The sequence below is a fragment of the Toxotes jaculatrix genome, chromosome 6 (assembly GCF_017976425.1).
Source record: "Toxotes jaculatrix isolate fToxJac2 chromosome 6, fToxJac2.pri, whole genome shotgun sequence".
NCBI lineage: Eukaryota > Metazoa > Chordata > Actinopteri > Toxotidae > Toxotes > Toxotes jaculatrix.
In genome coordinates this window covers 14,079,324-14,094,611 of record NC_054399.1, presented here as the reverse complement: position 1 = coordinate 14,094,611, position 15,288 = coordinate 14,079,324, and the positions used below count along the sequence as shown (strand labels likewise).

Below are 15,288 nucleotides of genomic sequence, written 5' to 3'. Positions count from 1 at the left end.
TCTGAGTTCATCTTTGAGTGCGGTTTTCAGTTCAGCTCAATTTCATATTGCTGTGTCACCTCTCCTTTCCTGCTGTTTTTCTTTTTTTTGTGTGTATTCTTCTTATTAAACACATTTATCCACATCAACATACAGTAGAGCTTTGATAGGATTTGGCTCTATGTTCTGTTCTAGAGCTTTGATATCTAGCTCTAGCTGAGTCACTCTACATGCAACCAGTAATAGAAAAACAGGACTTGCAGGTAGTTGCTGAAAGAAAGCTCTGTGAATATTTTTACATCATGGTGATGATTGAGAAAGGTGAGGGTGCTAATAATATACCCTCTGGTTTACCCTCCAGTTTTCTAGAGTCAGTAAGGCATTGTGAAGTGGAAAGACCAGAGATTGATACTTAATCTCATTTGTTTAGTGGCTGGTCAAAAAAGGGCCCTCTTTAAATGGGAGTATACTGCTCAGAATACTGTTCACAATGGATCTTTGTCAGGTACATGGTGTCCTATAGCAGGGCTGTACTATGAAGTCACATTGCCTCAACCTGTTTTCCAGGAGTGAGGGGCTGCTGTGTCTTTATCTGCTGAGTGGGCATACAAATAATGATTTATTTTCTTAGAGCGCTGCATATGTGATCTTTGCTGACAGAACTGACTCTTCAACTGACTCACTCTTCTTGTGGTCAGTGATGCAGGAAAGCAGTATGGGGTAACAAAAGGTATTATGGTATAGTTTGTCATTTCACCCATCTGAAAAAAAAAATAGTTCCACATTTTGGCAAACACACTGTACACACACTTATCTGCTTTCCTGCAGACTTAGATAAAAGGATTGATAGCATTTTCATGTCTGTAAAATAAATATGTAGCGAGAGGCAGCAGTTGGTTAGCTTAGTTTAGCAAAAAAAAAAAAAAAAATTGGAAATGGGGGGGAAAGAGTTAGCTTGGCTCTGTTCAAAACTCACTCACTAACATGGTATATCTTGTTTTTATGTTTGTTTGTTTTTAGCTAAACTGCACCCAGCCAAGAAATAGTCACACAACCCACAGTAAAAATGCAACCTTGCTTTTTGTACAGATTAAACAAACAAACAAATAATAATTAATTAGCAAGCACTCTGTTAGCGTAGCTTAGCACAAAGACTCAAAATGGTAAACCAATGGCCTGTCTCTATCTGAGAGAAACCAAACCCACCAACCTGCACTTCTAAAGTTCACTAATTAACTCACTATATCTTGTTGTAGCTTGTAGAAGATTGATGCCACTCTCAGCAAGAAACTACATCTTTGTATTTCCCAAAATGTCAAACTATACCTTTAACTGCAGCTGGCTGGTAATATTAAGTTGTTTTTATTTTTTTACCATTAAGCTCTATATTGGACACAACCTTTTCATTAATTTGTAATGAATGATGTTCCTGCTCATCCTTTCTCATTTACATTTTTTAAAATGATATTTATGGTGATTATTTAGCCCCTCAATCTTGGTGTTTCCAAATGATTTTTAACATAGGATGTAAGTTGCTTGAATTTTTTCATTATTCATCCATTAAACTATTTTTATTTAATGGAAAATTGCATTTAGTACTAATGTACCATATACATGATTTCTAATAATTAGTACTGCATGCTGTATGAGATTAGATGATAAGGCTGTATTCAGCAGACTTGAGTGATGTTTTTCTTTTTCTTTTTCTTATTTTTTTTACCTCAAGCCACAACATTCCCATTTTTAGCCATGCAAATGATGGTGGTCTGGAGTCCTTTGAAGAAAATCAAGGGCTAGTGTGAAAGCTTGCAGCCCCTTCCAGCTGACCCACTGACCAAACTGACATCTAAAGCTTCATCCAATTAGTGTCAACAAATATGCAGTTCCTGGTCTGCAGGCTGGTTAGAAAGCTGGGTGTGTCTGACATACACTCAGATATCATCACCTAAGTGGGACATTTACACTAGATAATGGTCAGTTTTGGCTGGTGGTTGTTTTTCCCCCCTCACTTTGGCTGAATGAGCGTTCACATTTCATGTGTTTTTTATATATATATCACCAGTCAAAAGTTTGGACACATATTTTTATTACTTTCTACATTGTAGATTCATTCTGAAGACATCAAAACTATGAAGGAACACATATGGAATTATGTAGTTAACAAAAAAGTGTTAAACCAACCAGAATATGTTTTATATTTTAGATTCTTGAAGTAGCCACCTTTGCTTTGATGACAGCTTTGCACTCTTGGCATTCTCTCAATCAGTTTCATGAGGCAGTCACCTGGAATGGTTTTCAATTAACAGGTGTGCCTTGTCAAGAGTTAATTTGTTAAATTTCTTGCTTTCTTAATGTGTTTGAGACCATCAGTTGTGTTTTGCAGAAGTAGGGTTTGTACACAGTTAAGCTCAGCACTCAGCTAAGTAAAGAGAAATGACAGTCCATCATTACTTTAAGACATGAAGATCAGTCAATCCGGAAGATTTCAAAAACTTTAATTAAATTTATCCTCAAGTGCAGTTGCAAAAACCATCAAACGCTATGATGAAACTGGCTCTCACGAGGACAGCCACAGGAAAGGAAGACCAAGAGTTACTTCTGCTACAGAGGATAAGTTCATCAGAGTTACCAACCTCAGAAACCACAAATTAACAGCACCTCAGATTAGAGCCCACATAAATGCTTCACAGAGTTCAGGTAGCAGACACATCTCAACATCAACTGTTCAGAGGAGACTGCGTGAATCAGGCCTTCATGGCTGAATTGCAAAGAAGCCACTGCTGAGGAAGAACAACAAGAAAAAGAGAGTTGTTTGGGCCAAGAAACTCAAGAAATGGACATTAGAGCAGTGGAAATCTGTACTTTGGTCTGATGAGTCCAAATTTGAGATTTTTTATTCCACCCGCCGTGTCTTTGTGAGACGCAGAAAAAGTGAGCGGATGGTTTCTACATGTGTGGTTCCCCACTGTGAAGCATGGGCGAGGTGTGATGGTGTGACACTGTTGGTGATTTATTCTAAATTCAAAGCACACAACCAGCATGGCTGCCACAGCATATTCTGCAGCGACACGCCATCCCATCTGGTTTGCGCTTAGTTGGACCATCATTTGTTTTTCAACAGGACAATGACCCCAAACACACCTCCAGGCTATGTGAGGGCTAGTTGACCAAGAAGGAGAGTGATGGAGTGCTGCGTCAGATGACCTGGTCTCCACAATCACCTGACCTAAACCCAGTTGAGATGGTTTGGGATGAGTTGGACTGGAGAGTGAAGGCAAAACAGCCAACAAGTGCTCAGCACCTCTGGGACCTCCTTCAAGACAGTTGGAAAACCATTCCAGGTGACTGCCTGGACTCATGAAACTGTTTGAGAGAATGCCAAGAGTGTGCAAAGCTGTCATCAAAGCAAAGGTGGCTACTTCGAAGAATCTAAAACATAAAACATATTCTGGTTGGTTTAACAGTTTTTTGTTTACTACATAATTCCATATGTGTTCCTTCATAGTTTTGATGTCTTCAGAGTGAATCTTCGATGTAGAAAGTAATAAAAATAAAGAAAAACCATTGAATGAGAAGGTGTGTCCAAACTTTTGACTGGTATTGTATGTATATTTGGGCAACCACTCTTAGTGTTGCAGAGACACATGCCGCACACAATTGAGCAATAACCATTAAAACTATGACTTCCTACCATAAAACGTAGCACATCCTGATGAACCTTTTTTAACCTTCATTTGTTTACTGTAGTTTCATATGAACACACACACAGGAACTGCTCAGAGTAAGTGCAAAGTGAACCTCAAATAGTAATTTTCATCCCTGTTATTTACATCTCAAAATGGAGGTTTCTCTGAGAATCCTTTTATTGCCGCATCTCTGAGGTAATTTTTGGGTGTTAAGATTAGTTAGTTCAGAAGGCTGTTGAATTAGATATCAACTTTGCAATGGTTCAAAAAAGTTAAGCACGACGTTGGTTGGACTGCCTTATTGACCTTGTATTACACTGTGTCTGGTAAGGATGCCCAAAATTCAAAGACTTTTCTGCCATTGCCAATTTTGAATTTGCTCGCCACTTTCAAAATGAAAGTACAATTTCCTTCCCATGCAGTAACATCCTTGTGTAGTTTCAGTTTCTTTGAATGCAGCAATATAAGAGAAGAATTCACTTCTAACAACAACTTATTTTTCACCTGTTATTCTCACCCCCATGATGCCAGTATCTGCACCACCGGCCCTCGAATCCCCAACAGAGGAAATTAGAACCAGGGAGTTAAAGCTGCTAATAAATTGCTGTGCTCACTTGTTTTGTCTGTTTTGTTAAACTTTCTCAGATGATCGGTACATTCTCTGTCAGGTCATATTGCATGAGCCACACTGATCAGTGTACAATTAGTGTACAACTAGAGATAATTCAGCTCACTTTCACAATACGTTTGACTCCCTATCACTGTACACTGTTTTTAACAGAGGAAAGTTGAAAGAGATAAACCTTATTAAGCTATGCTTCTGTATTGGCGAGTGCACCCCTCATGAAACACAATACAGAAAGGATCCTGTTTCTCTGCAGCTTTCTTGTCTTTGTCCTGAAAGAGATTGTGAAGAACAACAGGAAGGTATTTATTTTGTTTTGCGATGCCCTCTTTGTATTTTTGGGCCAACTTAAAGCTCTAAACAATATCTTCACTGTGAACTGGCAGTATCAGTCTCAACACTTCTACTTGGTGAAAAGTCACAGAATATTTGACAGCGACACTTAACATAAACAGTATGAAATGTCACACCAAGACAGGAGCCTGTACAGTTACTCTCTGAAAATAAATGCAAAATCGATTGTGGGCTGAAGAAATATTTTCCAGACCACATAACAAAACATTACTGGAGAAAGTTGTATCATATGTCTTTTGAGATTCTTTATCAAGTTTGGCTCTAGTATCATAAATGTTCTGTAAACTCTATAATGCAGAAATCTTTTATGTTCAAACTTAAAATTATACACAAGTGACAGTTTGTTATTTTGTTACTGTTGGGTAGACAACAGGACATAATCTCGGGCTAAGGTGCTGAGCACTGATCAAATGAACACTTCACATATTGTTCATATTGTACAGCATTATTACTTTCAAGGTTGTTTAAACATGTATGTTGTTGTTACTGTTTAGTTGTGTAACTGATACCCGTATGTCAACACTGGACACTATTGTTGGGTGACCTGATATGGATTTTCACATAGATGTTCGATGCTGATAAGGCCTAACACAAAAACAGCCAATGTAGGACAGATTTCCAAAGACAACTGTATTGTCAAGACGTTTATTTACAAATGACATTCTATGTACATTTTGATTTTTACATATATTTACATCACCCAGATATAATCATCACCCACTATACCCACAATATTCAGCTTTATAATCATTGAACATCCTATTAATATGCTCATTTGTTGCTTTAAATAAAACATAAGAACCCCACATTTTCCCCCTTTTGTTGGGGGGCAATTAACTTAACATGTCATATGCTCGTACCGGCAATAGTTTTAGTTCACAGTGTCATAGTACAAACCTCTACCAAATTCATGTCAAGTATATCAGCACATTCAAATCAATGGACAGCAAACATGTAATAAGTTTAGACATGTTTTTTAAAAAAGGTTTCCAGTAGTATAGGATTCGTAGAAGCCCAGATCAAGTTCATCACATTCCAAAATAAAGAGTGCAAGGACCTTTATGATCCAAAATGTGATTCAAATCATTCTTTAAGAACGTGTACTATATATGCAGATAATGGTATCATGGATATATTTAAGCAGAAAAGGTCACCAATTATTAAAGAGAGTTTTAAGAGTTAAGAGTTTTTTGACCAAATCGCTGAGGTAGAGAGAGTTGTTGTTTTCTCTTTCTTGAAGCTATCTGAAGCCACTGCAGCATGCCAAACTGGTGCAAGAGAAGCCAATGCAGGAAGCAAGACAAATGGGAGGAATAGGTGTTGGCCATAGAAGAGAGGAAGAGGAGGGTGTTTGTATGCTACCCATTAAATGTTTTGCACCAGTGCCCACAACAGATTATTATGCAAAAGTATATAAAGTCTGTAATTGCAGAGCAAGTAAATGTCCTCCTTAGTGTGCTCACTGATGAAGCACACCAACTTTGACTGATTTCTCTGAATCTGCATGCTTACAGTGTGAGTCCTTCCAGATGCCAATATAAATACACAGCTCTGGGAAAATCTTAAAAAACAAACAAACAAAAAAAAAAAAAAAAAAAAAAAGAAAGAAAAAACTATAATTTACTTGGCCTCCAAAGCTGGCAGTACTGCACAGAAGCAGGAAATTCAAATATTGTATTGGTCCCTCTCCACATAAAGGAGATATTACTGGAAAGTTTGCATTCGACTCTCATATGTTGCACTGTACTTCCTGTTGGCATCCACCAAGGTGTAGCTCAGCTTGTTGGTGCTGTCCTTACCTGGTGTTCTCGTCAAGCTATAGGATCTCCACTTTCTGTGCACAGACCAGGTCACTGTTAACCAGATGCCACATGTGCGTGAGTTCCTGTGGAAGCAGCTTGTGCACCACAATCATGCTCTTAAAGAAACAAGGTTCTCGGTTCAACTTACTGGCTTTATTTTTCACCAAGCCAAACGTCTTAAAGGCATTGTGTTTTATAGGAGTGACCTGAAGCGCCTCCAGACACATTCCCAAGAAGACATCATCAATTGGGTAGAGCTCCAGGGTGTTGGCGACCGAGTGAAGCCTCCTTGTCAGGGTCCCATCCATCAGAAAACCCCCTCCACCAGCATATGGAGGATACAGCGTCTTATCATACAGAGCTTGGGGTATGTAGTACTTGTTTTCTTTTTTACGAATGGGCTTAGCCTTGAAAATCACATCCCCCACAAACAGGTTCTTCTTATGGTTGCTGCTTTCCAGGTACTCAAAGATGTTCTCCACATTGACAAATACATCATCGTCCCCCTTAAAGACGTATCGCACACTGGGACAGTAAGTGTTGAACCACTTGAGGAAGTGAGTCTCTTTAAGTGTGAGGTTGAAGAAACTATCCAAGAAATCCCACTGGAGGATATCCCCATAGATGTAGTCCTCGTACTCCACAAGCTTCTGATGGTTCGCTCTCTCTGCCTCATTGGACGGTTTACCAAGAAGGAAGAGAGTCTTTATCCTTTTGCCATTCAGCACCTGTTCTTTGCCCCAGGTTTTTCGGATGACCTCCCTGCGGTCATGCTGGGTGGCCACTGATTTAATTACCATGAGCAAATCTATCTCTCCTGTGCACCTCTCTGGGTGGTTGAGGAGTATGGGGAAGTAACGGCAGTGTCGATAAAGCATGAACTGCTTGAAATTGCCCTCCAGGCTTCTGAACCAGTCCTGGTTGGAGAGGTTGAGGTTGGAGCTACAGTTGGAGCTGGTTATATCCCAGGTTCTGGGGCTGCTGCTTTTAGTGATTCTGGGCTCCTGAGTGGGGGCCCTGGTTTTAGGCTGTGACTGCTGTTTACTGGCTTTCCAGAAGCCTTTTATCTTCACATTTGAGTCCCTTTTCCCTGCCAGAGCAGCTCCAGGCTCCACTTCCTCAGAGATATCCATGCGAGCCTGCCTCTCGAGTTCGAAGGGAGCCCCCATATTGATGCTCCCTCTCTGGACAACAGTCAGCGCCACCACGGCCAGGAAAAACATGACACTCACCTTCTTGTACAGCCTCCAGCGATCTCTGATGTTCATCCTGGGTAAAGATAAAGATCACAGATGTCAGAAATATGTAACCCAAACACATTTCTTGGATTGAAAGAGAGCTAAATACTGAATTGTTTTATTAATATCATGACGCCCTGTTTTGAGGGAGTTCACATCCACATAGTGTCTGTTCCTACAAGTTACTCAAAATATGGAACAGTGGGCTTATTTATTCACCCTCATTAGTTTAACTAGTTTCACTAGTTTAACGGCGATAGGTCTGGGAGTAAAAACACACCCCAAAGCCACCTAATCACCCCGATTTTTTTCAATGATACCATTGGGTATGTTTACTGTGTTCTTATTTTATTAAGTTTGATGTTTAAAAAACAAGTGTGAACAAAAATTCTAATACATGTCTAATACATGATAAATGATCCCTTGCAGGTGAAAGCCCATTTACATTACACACACTGGAATGTTTGCAGTTTGATGTATAGCCAGTAAAGCACAGACTGTCAACATAATGGGTTCCCAAATGTTTACATGATCTCCAGAGATATATTTGCAGTCACAGAACAGCCTAAGGGAATGTTATTATATAAATATGATTGCAAGGTGCTCTTTGTTTGTAGCTTTTGCATACAGAGAGTATAATGGGTCATAAAAAAAAGAAAAAGAAAAAAATAGAGGATACTACATCTAAAATGTAAATGTTTCTTCCCTATCTATCCCCTTTAGTTGTAGCAGTGTGACCATTATGTTTTCCCCTAAAACAAGTCACATGCAGAAGATATATGTAGTTCCCTTAGTTTTTAACATTATCACAGTCGGAGAAAATAAAACCTTTTTTCAATTTTTATTTAACCATTGTCACTTCTGGAAGAATCTGTGGAATGTACTTGGAAAGTGAAGTAACCCCTGCACTTCAGATTCTCAAATTTCCATCATGTCATGCCAGGGCTCGTACATTCACGACCCCAGAGACACTCCCGCGGGTGGGGGAGAGGGCCCCTCTACTTTTGAAGGAGAGTTTTTTCCCTCCAGGAAACAAACAAGGTGAATCCAAGTCGATTCTGGCACCAGACAAAGCCACCGTGTCGAAATTAGTCATCTTAGAGAAATTCAGTCTATCAGTCAGAAACAGTCACAACTTGAAACAAAGGAATGATAGGTTACCACACTTGATTTAAAAGAATGTGCCTGATCATTCGTTCTGGACTTTCTTGTTCTTCCTAAAATTAGTTATTTCAGCAGAGTCTGCACAATTTTCACTTAACTGCAAGATTCATTCCAAGTATTTATTATTTTTTTAAGTTAAAATCTTGATGAGTGACTTCACTAACAGTTATAATATCTGAAGTTATTCTCTACCTTTGGATGGACACTCAACCAAACAAAAGAGGATGGAAACTGTTAGATTAAAAAAAAAAGATAGCAATGTAGCATGAGGTGATGAAAACTTAATGAAAAGTACCACTTACATTTTCTCTAATGCTTTCGACGATCCGAGAAGGTTTTCTTTGAGGCAATGGATGAAGAGTGTTGATTATCGGGGGAGCATTAAAAAAAACGTTGCTTGACTTAATATCTCCTCGGCTTTCGGGTAAAATAAGAAAATAATCCTTTCCATCCAAATAGTCTTGCTGCAAACAGAGGATCTTGAAGGTGTCTTTTTCCGGTGATGTAGATGTGTGCCGCGCAACCTGCGCTGCTGTGGGCTGCTCTCACTCCCTCGCTGAGATCCGCTTTAAAAGCTCTGCAGCAGTTACGCAGACCACATTCACACGCACGCGCACGCACACACGACTCGGATGATCAATGAACAGGGAGGCAGGAGCTCGTCGTTTACACAAGCACAATGCTCCTCTAAGACAAGACGATCGCCCCACAGACAGCGTGCATTTCTTTTCTTTCTTCTACATCTCTAAAGTTTGTGGGATGAAACAACCTAATGTAATTTTGTTCTAGCGCAGGTTCTTAACTGAACGTCATTTTTGAGCTCTAACGTATTTGCAAACTTTCACTTCACTACAAACTCAACTTCAGCTTCCAAAAAGCCGCGGAGACATTAAGAGCTCAATGTTTGCATATAACACTGTAAAATATCCTGTGTTGACGCACCCCCCCTCAGGGAACTGCTTCAGTGAACTGCTTCTTCCTGTTTTATAAAAAGGTGAAATGCCAGTTTTTACTTCAAGCACAGAATCATTTTCAGCAAAATGTCCTTTAAGCATCAAAAGAAAAAGTGCTTACTGAAAAAGGACCATTTCCGTTAGATTATCATACTATATTATTAGATTGGTGACATGAATGTGTGTCAATGACAATGTTTCATATTTTATAAGCTAATTATGTATTTTATCTGTAAAATCTCCTGTAAAGTAACTGATTACTAAACCTTAAGATAATTTTAGGTTCATTTTGGTGGAGCTGAAAGTACAAGTACCGATACTTAAGCTGCCTGTTGTAGTTGAGGGAATGTGTTTAGTTACCGTCCACCACTGTTAACATTTTACCTTGCTGTTCCAGACATGTTCACGTGTAAAAACCAATCAACAAACACAAAACTGATTATGTAAGAAGAACCTTACCTTCTTTTCATACAGTGTGGAAGGCCTGAGGAAATGCCTTTTGAAACCATAAATACTGTTTTGTTATTGTCCAGTCTCCACTTATGTTACACCAGATTCACAACACAAAGACAACACAACAACAGTACTTGTCCTACATTTAGCAGTGAACCACACAGCCAATGTATAACAACAGATGACTTTGTTAAATAGCAATATACTGTTGCCACCATTACTTACAACACTGTCCTGTAAAAGAACAAGCCCCTTGGTCACCTGTGCAAGGAGGTGGTTTTAACCCAAATTTTAACTTTCACACCATGATCCTTTTCCATTATTTTAACTATGATCAAGATCCTGTACACCTGCCACTTTAGGGGCGCTATTTCAGGAGACGCTCCAGTGGGTCGTATCAGAGGGTGGGGACAAACGACCTATATGGTCACTCAGGACAGAGGACTTGCCAATTAACACTCACCTCTGCTGCTCCATATGCATTACCTTTTTAGCCTCTTTTAGCTCTTTTTTTGTCCCATTTGATGTACAGTTAAGCCTGACTTGCTTTCCAAACCCCTTGCCTATTTCAAATAAAATAATCTCTGAAGGTACTATATTGTACAGAGCACACAGAAAGATGGTGGAAGCCAAAACAGAGCAAAACAGCAAATGAATACTTGATGACTGATGTTCATTAGGTGGCCAGAAACATGAATCCAAGTGAATGCTAATGTTGCCCCATGTCTTTCAGATGAATGTGTAAGTAGGCAATTGTTTGCTGACAAATTTGCCATAAAAAGCAAGGATATGGTTATGACCACACATCCTTCAGCTCATTTGTGCTACACTCTCTAGAAAACAAAATTTGATAAATATGGCTTTAAGTAGAGGTAAATATATAAAGTGACCAAACCACATTGGATTGAAAGGCCTGTCATGAGTGTAAAAGGACACAACATGAACACTGAAGCTCTTTAAACATCTAACACAAAGGAAGAATTGATGTGTAAATTTGAGTGTGTGTCATTTCTCTATGTTTGCACAAGGGAAACTTGGAGGATGTGGCATTAAGAATTTCTTAGGTTAAATAAACCATGGGCTTCTAATATTGGCCTTCAGGGAACGGTTTAAAATAGCTAACTGTACCATAATGATTTGCTAAACTATTAGTGATATTATTCAGTCCATACAGAGAACTTTCCGGTATGCTACTGACGTCAGCAAGAACTCCTGGTGTTAATGAGCTGTCAGAGATAAAACTCCACCGTTTTTTCTTTTTTTTTAATCGGCTCACCAGCCTTTCACAGCCATGTGTGACTAAGGATTTCAGCTACCTGACCTGGCCGATAAAAGGGGCATATTGATCTCACATTCATATTCCGGCTTCAGTTGCAAACAGAAGTCAGTCTGTTGTCAGTCGTTGTTTGACGAATAGTACTTTCAAGATGACATGCAAGTCTTTCCTGCAATTATTGAAACCGAAAGCAAAGCAAGAGTTATGTTTTCTCTGAAGTGATACAGTCTGAGAAAGAATAAAGCTACTGTTGTGCCTTATCACCTACAGATGAGTCATGGAAAAACTTGATTTAACTTTAACTCTTATGGTTGCTCAACTTAAAAACAAAATGAGTACTGGTGATGGCTAAAATGCTGATTGCACAGCTGTCACCGCCACAACTGCACTTAACCCTTGCTGTGGCAAACTATGTTCTTCCGCCTCTTTATGGTCTGGTGTCTCTCTGTGCTTCAAAACAGGAATTTTTCAGTTTGAACACAGCTGCGATCCAAAATCTCTCCTTCCTCTCCTTCTCTCTCCATTTCCTGGATACAGCCAGCTATCCTTCTCAGGGCCATGTGCATCCTGTTGCCTGCTGGCGGTGTTTTTTCCCGTTTTGATTTTTTTTCCCTCTCTGTGGATTTGCACTCCACAAGAGCTGTAGAGGAATGAAGTGGTGATGGACACCGCTGTCCCTTTACCACAGTCATCTTTACCTTTTGCTGGAAAGGCAACATATTGTCAACTGTTGTGTGACAGGGGCAAATGTCCAGTGGGGACAAACTGTGAACACAGTGACTCATTGTAACATGATTTGTGTCAAGATATGACCTTTGTTACTGCATATTCGTTGATTTTTAATGCTTAACTTAAAAAATTAGTCCTGGACGAGTTGAAAAGTCAACTCGTAGTCAAGTATTTTTTAAATATAGCTTCAAACGCGCCTGGAGGGGAATATTGTGTAACTGACAACCTTAAATGACTTATTCTAACCCAGACCCTGGGTGAGTTTTGGAGTTCTTTTTGGATTGTTGTTAAATTTTTATGGCTATTATTGTTTCTGTTTCTTGAGTATGTTCTCTATTTCCTGTTTATGGCAGGTACCGACTCCAAATTTGTTGAGTCATTCATTTAAGTCATTTTACTCTTGTTTTGGTTCTCGATTTGTTCATTATGTCTTGTTTTGTTTGAAATCCTCTTACTTGTGTTTCTGTTCCTGGTCCTGCATTTCCTGTTATATTTTGTAGCTATGTAGCCTTGTGTATCTGTTCCTTTCTTTGTCTTGTATTTGATTGTCTGCCCTCATCAATCACTTAAGAGCTTATGTGATTCACCTGTTGCCTATTAGCCCTGTGTATATAAGCCTTGTTGCGCCCCTTTTTCAGTTCTTGTCCTGGGGTCTGTGTTTGTCTGTTGTCATGCCCTAGTCTGTTCTTGCTGTTGTTATGCCCAAGTTTGTACCTGTTCTTGCCTCAGTTTTTTTGTGTTGATTTTTGCCTGAGCTTGGTCCCTATGGACATCTCTGTGTTTTGTTGAAGGACTTCCTGCCTGGTAGTGCCTGCACTTGGGTTCTCTCCCTCGTGTTCCTGGACAGGCAGCGGTAGTCATAACAATAGAAGTGTATTTCATCCCTGAAAAATGTGATTTAATAGGGAAGATTAAGAGACATTGCTCTTCCAACAGAAGTCTAATGATCAAGACCAAGATTACATTTATGATTATAATTACATATTTTATGGAATTGTTTCCTTATCTTATGCAACCTCTCAGTCCTTTGATAAATGAGCACCTGTATGCTGGGAAATGGTGGCCGAGTTGTGAAATCTTTGTCCTCAGCAGACAAAACGACATAATTTGACCCACCCTTGTCACACTTGGCCCTCCCTCCGTCACTCCATGCATGATCATTTTATATTCAGTGGCTCCTTTTCACCTTTTTATTGTAGCTTATGCAACAATAAGAAAGTCAAGGTGAGCTGGGGCTTGGAGGGTTGGGGGGTAGTAAGAAAAACACTGTTAATAAGAGATGGAAAACCTTGCTGCTACTTGTGGCTCAGGGGAAATCTTATTGGGTAATCACCTGTTGGGTTTAGCACACCTGAGGGGCTTGGGTGAGGATTACCTTTGTTCTGTCCAACTCTCTGACAACTGTCTAAGTGGAATGAATGAACCTCAGAAAATTCACCTGTCTCTTCTCCTTTTGATAAGTAAGGGCCCCTGGCTTCTGATTCCTTAGTCACCATGAAAGAATTTACAGTTGGGGTAGAAAAAGTGACTTGAAAGGATTTTTTCCTTTCCCTCCTTTTCCACTAGGCTGTCAACCAAGGATATTCCTCTCCGACAAGGCTGTTAGAACAAAAGAGATGTGATCAGGCTGTATTATGAATGTTCCTGTGGTTATAGGTAAACACCTGCTTCCTTTAGAAACACCCAGAGGCCCCTATTGGTTTAGTCAAGTGCTCTAGTAAGGTTACCAGCACTCAGCTACACAGCACAATCTGAAACACCCCTTCTTGCTCAAGAATAGTTTTTTTTTCAGCATGCCTTTCTGACTTTGGTAGTGCTGACACACCTTCCTGTTGTGTTTGAAATACATTACTGATTTAGGCCTACTTAAGTCTCCCACAGGCAAAGTCACAAGAATGATGTCAATGATTTACATGATGTTATTTTGGGAAACCTGGTGTTGTCCTTGAGTGATTAGTATACCACAGCATCCCGAGCAATTAGAGAAATTGACAGAACTATCTCAAGGTCCACTCTCACTTTTCCACACCTGTTGACCAGGTTGTTTTCTCAACTGCTGTTTTCAAGGCCTAGCATGAGCTATCAAACTTAGCCTTTCCTCTAGTGTAGCATCTATTTTGCTTCATTGTGATATGCCAGGCCGTAATGGTCCAATTACTGCCCCCCGGACCCTTTAAAACACACCTCAAAAAGTGACGCCAAAATATGATTAATACTTTATCTGAAAAGTTTTAAACAGTATTTTTTGGTTTTATGCGAGGAAAGACTTGATCAGGTCAAAAGCACCACAACAAGCAAATGAGTGGCTCATGAGTTGAGACTGTTTTGTCATCTGCTCTTTAATGTCGAAAACCAACTGTCACGCTCAGTTTGAGAAACGTTGGTGTCGTCCACAATAAGTCTCCCTCGCTGCGTGCAGACAAGCCCAGAGGAAGGCGACTAGCGTGGCTTGCTGTTAAACTGATTCAGCTGTCATCTGTGATTGTGATTAGTCTTGTATTCCCCTCCTGCTGAAGAACCAGCAGCCTCAAACTGCCATTTACCACATACTACAAAATGTTCCACAGTTTGGCTTTGCACTAGTGTACATAGAGAAAAAGTGTAGCTGCATTCATGGTAAAGGTTAATGGGCACTTTGAGAGGACATTCCTGAGAAGGTCAAAAATGTAAAAGGAGGATTCCAAATATGCTTTAGACTTTAGTCTCTTTAATGAGTGGCCTCTTTGACCTTTAACTTTCAGTGCTTTTGGCAGTATCTAAATATATGTAATGGGCGTTCCACTGGGTTTTTGTGGCAAGTGTCTTGTCTTTTACTGAGTTTGGTGCACTTACCAAAACTACCAAACATGGCCTGAAAGGAAAGGCACACAGCTTCAGGTGTTTACGACAAAAGGGCAGCTATGGGGGGGTCATTTTGATCTATCTGTTCAAAAGTAGTGGTCAAGAGGAAACAGGAGGTTCAGGAGACAGAGAGACTGTCTCTACTTGGTTGGCGTCACCTTTTATCAGTCGTCCACATGGTTGTCTGC

At 39.8% G+C, this 15,288-nt stretch overlaps 1 protein-coding gene across 1 annotated transcript; it reads right to left on the bottom strand.

The window, feature by feature from the left end:
• Window positions 1-5,281: 5,281 nt before the first annotated feature.
• On the bottom strand, window positions 5,282-9,410 carry b3gnt7 (UDP-GlcNAc:betaGal beta-1,3-N-acetylglucosaminyltransferase 7). Its single transcript, XM_041039521.1, has 2 exons — window positions 9,151-9,410; window positions 5,282-7,715 (listed from the first exon to the last, which is right to left on the bottom strand). Coding segments are annotated over exons 1-2 (1,257 nt in total). The 5' UTR covers window positions 9,153-9,410; the 3' UTR covers window positions 5,282-6,460.
• Between the last annotated feature and the right edge of the window lie 5,878 nt (window positions 9,411-15,288).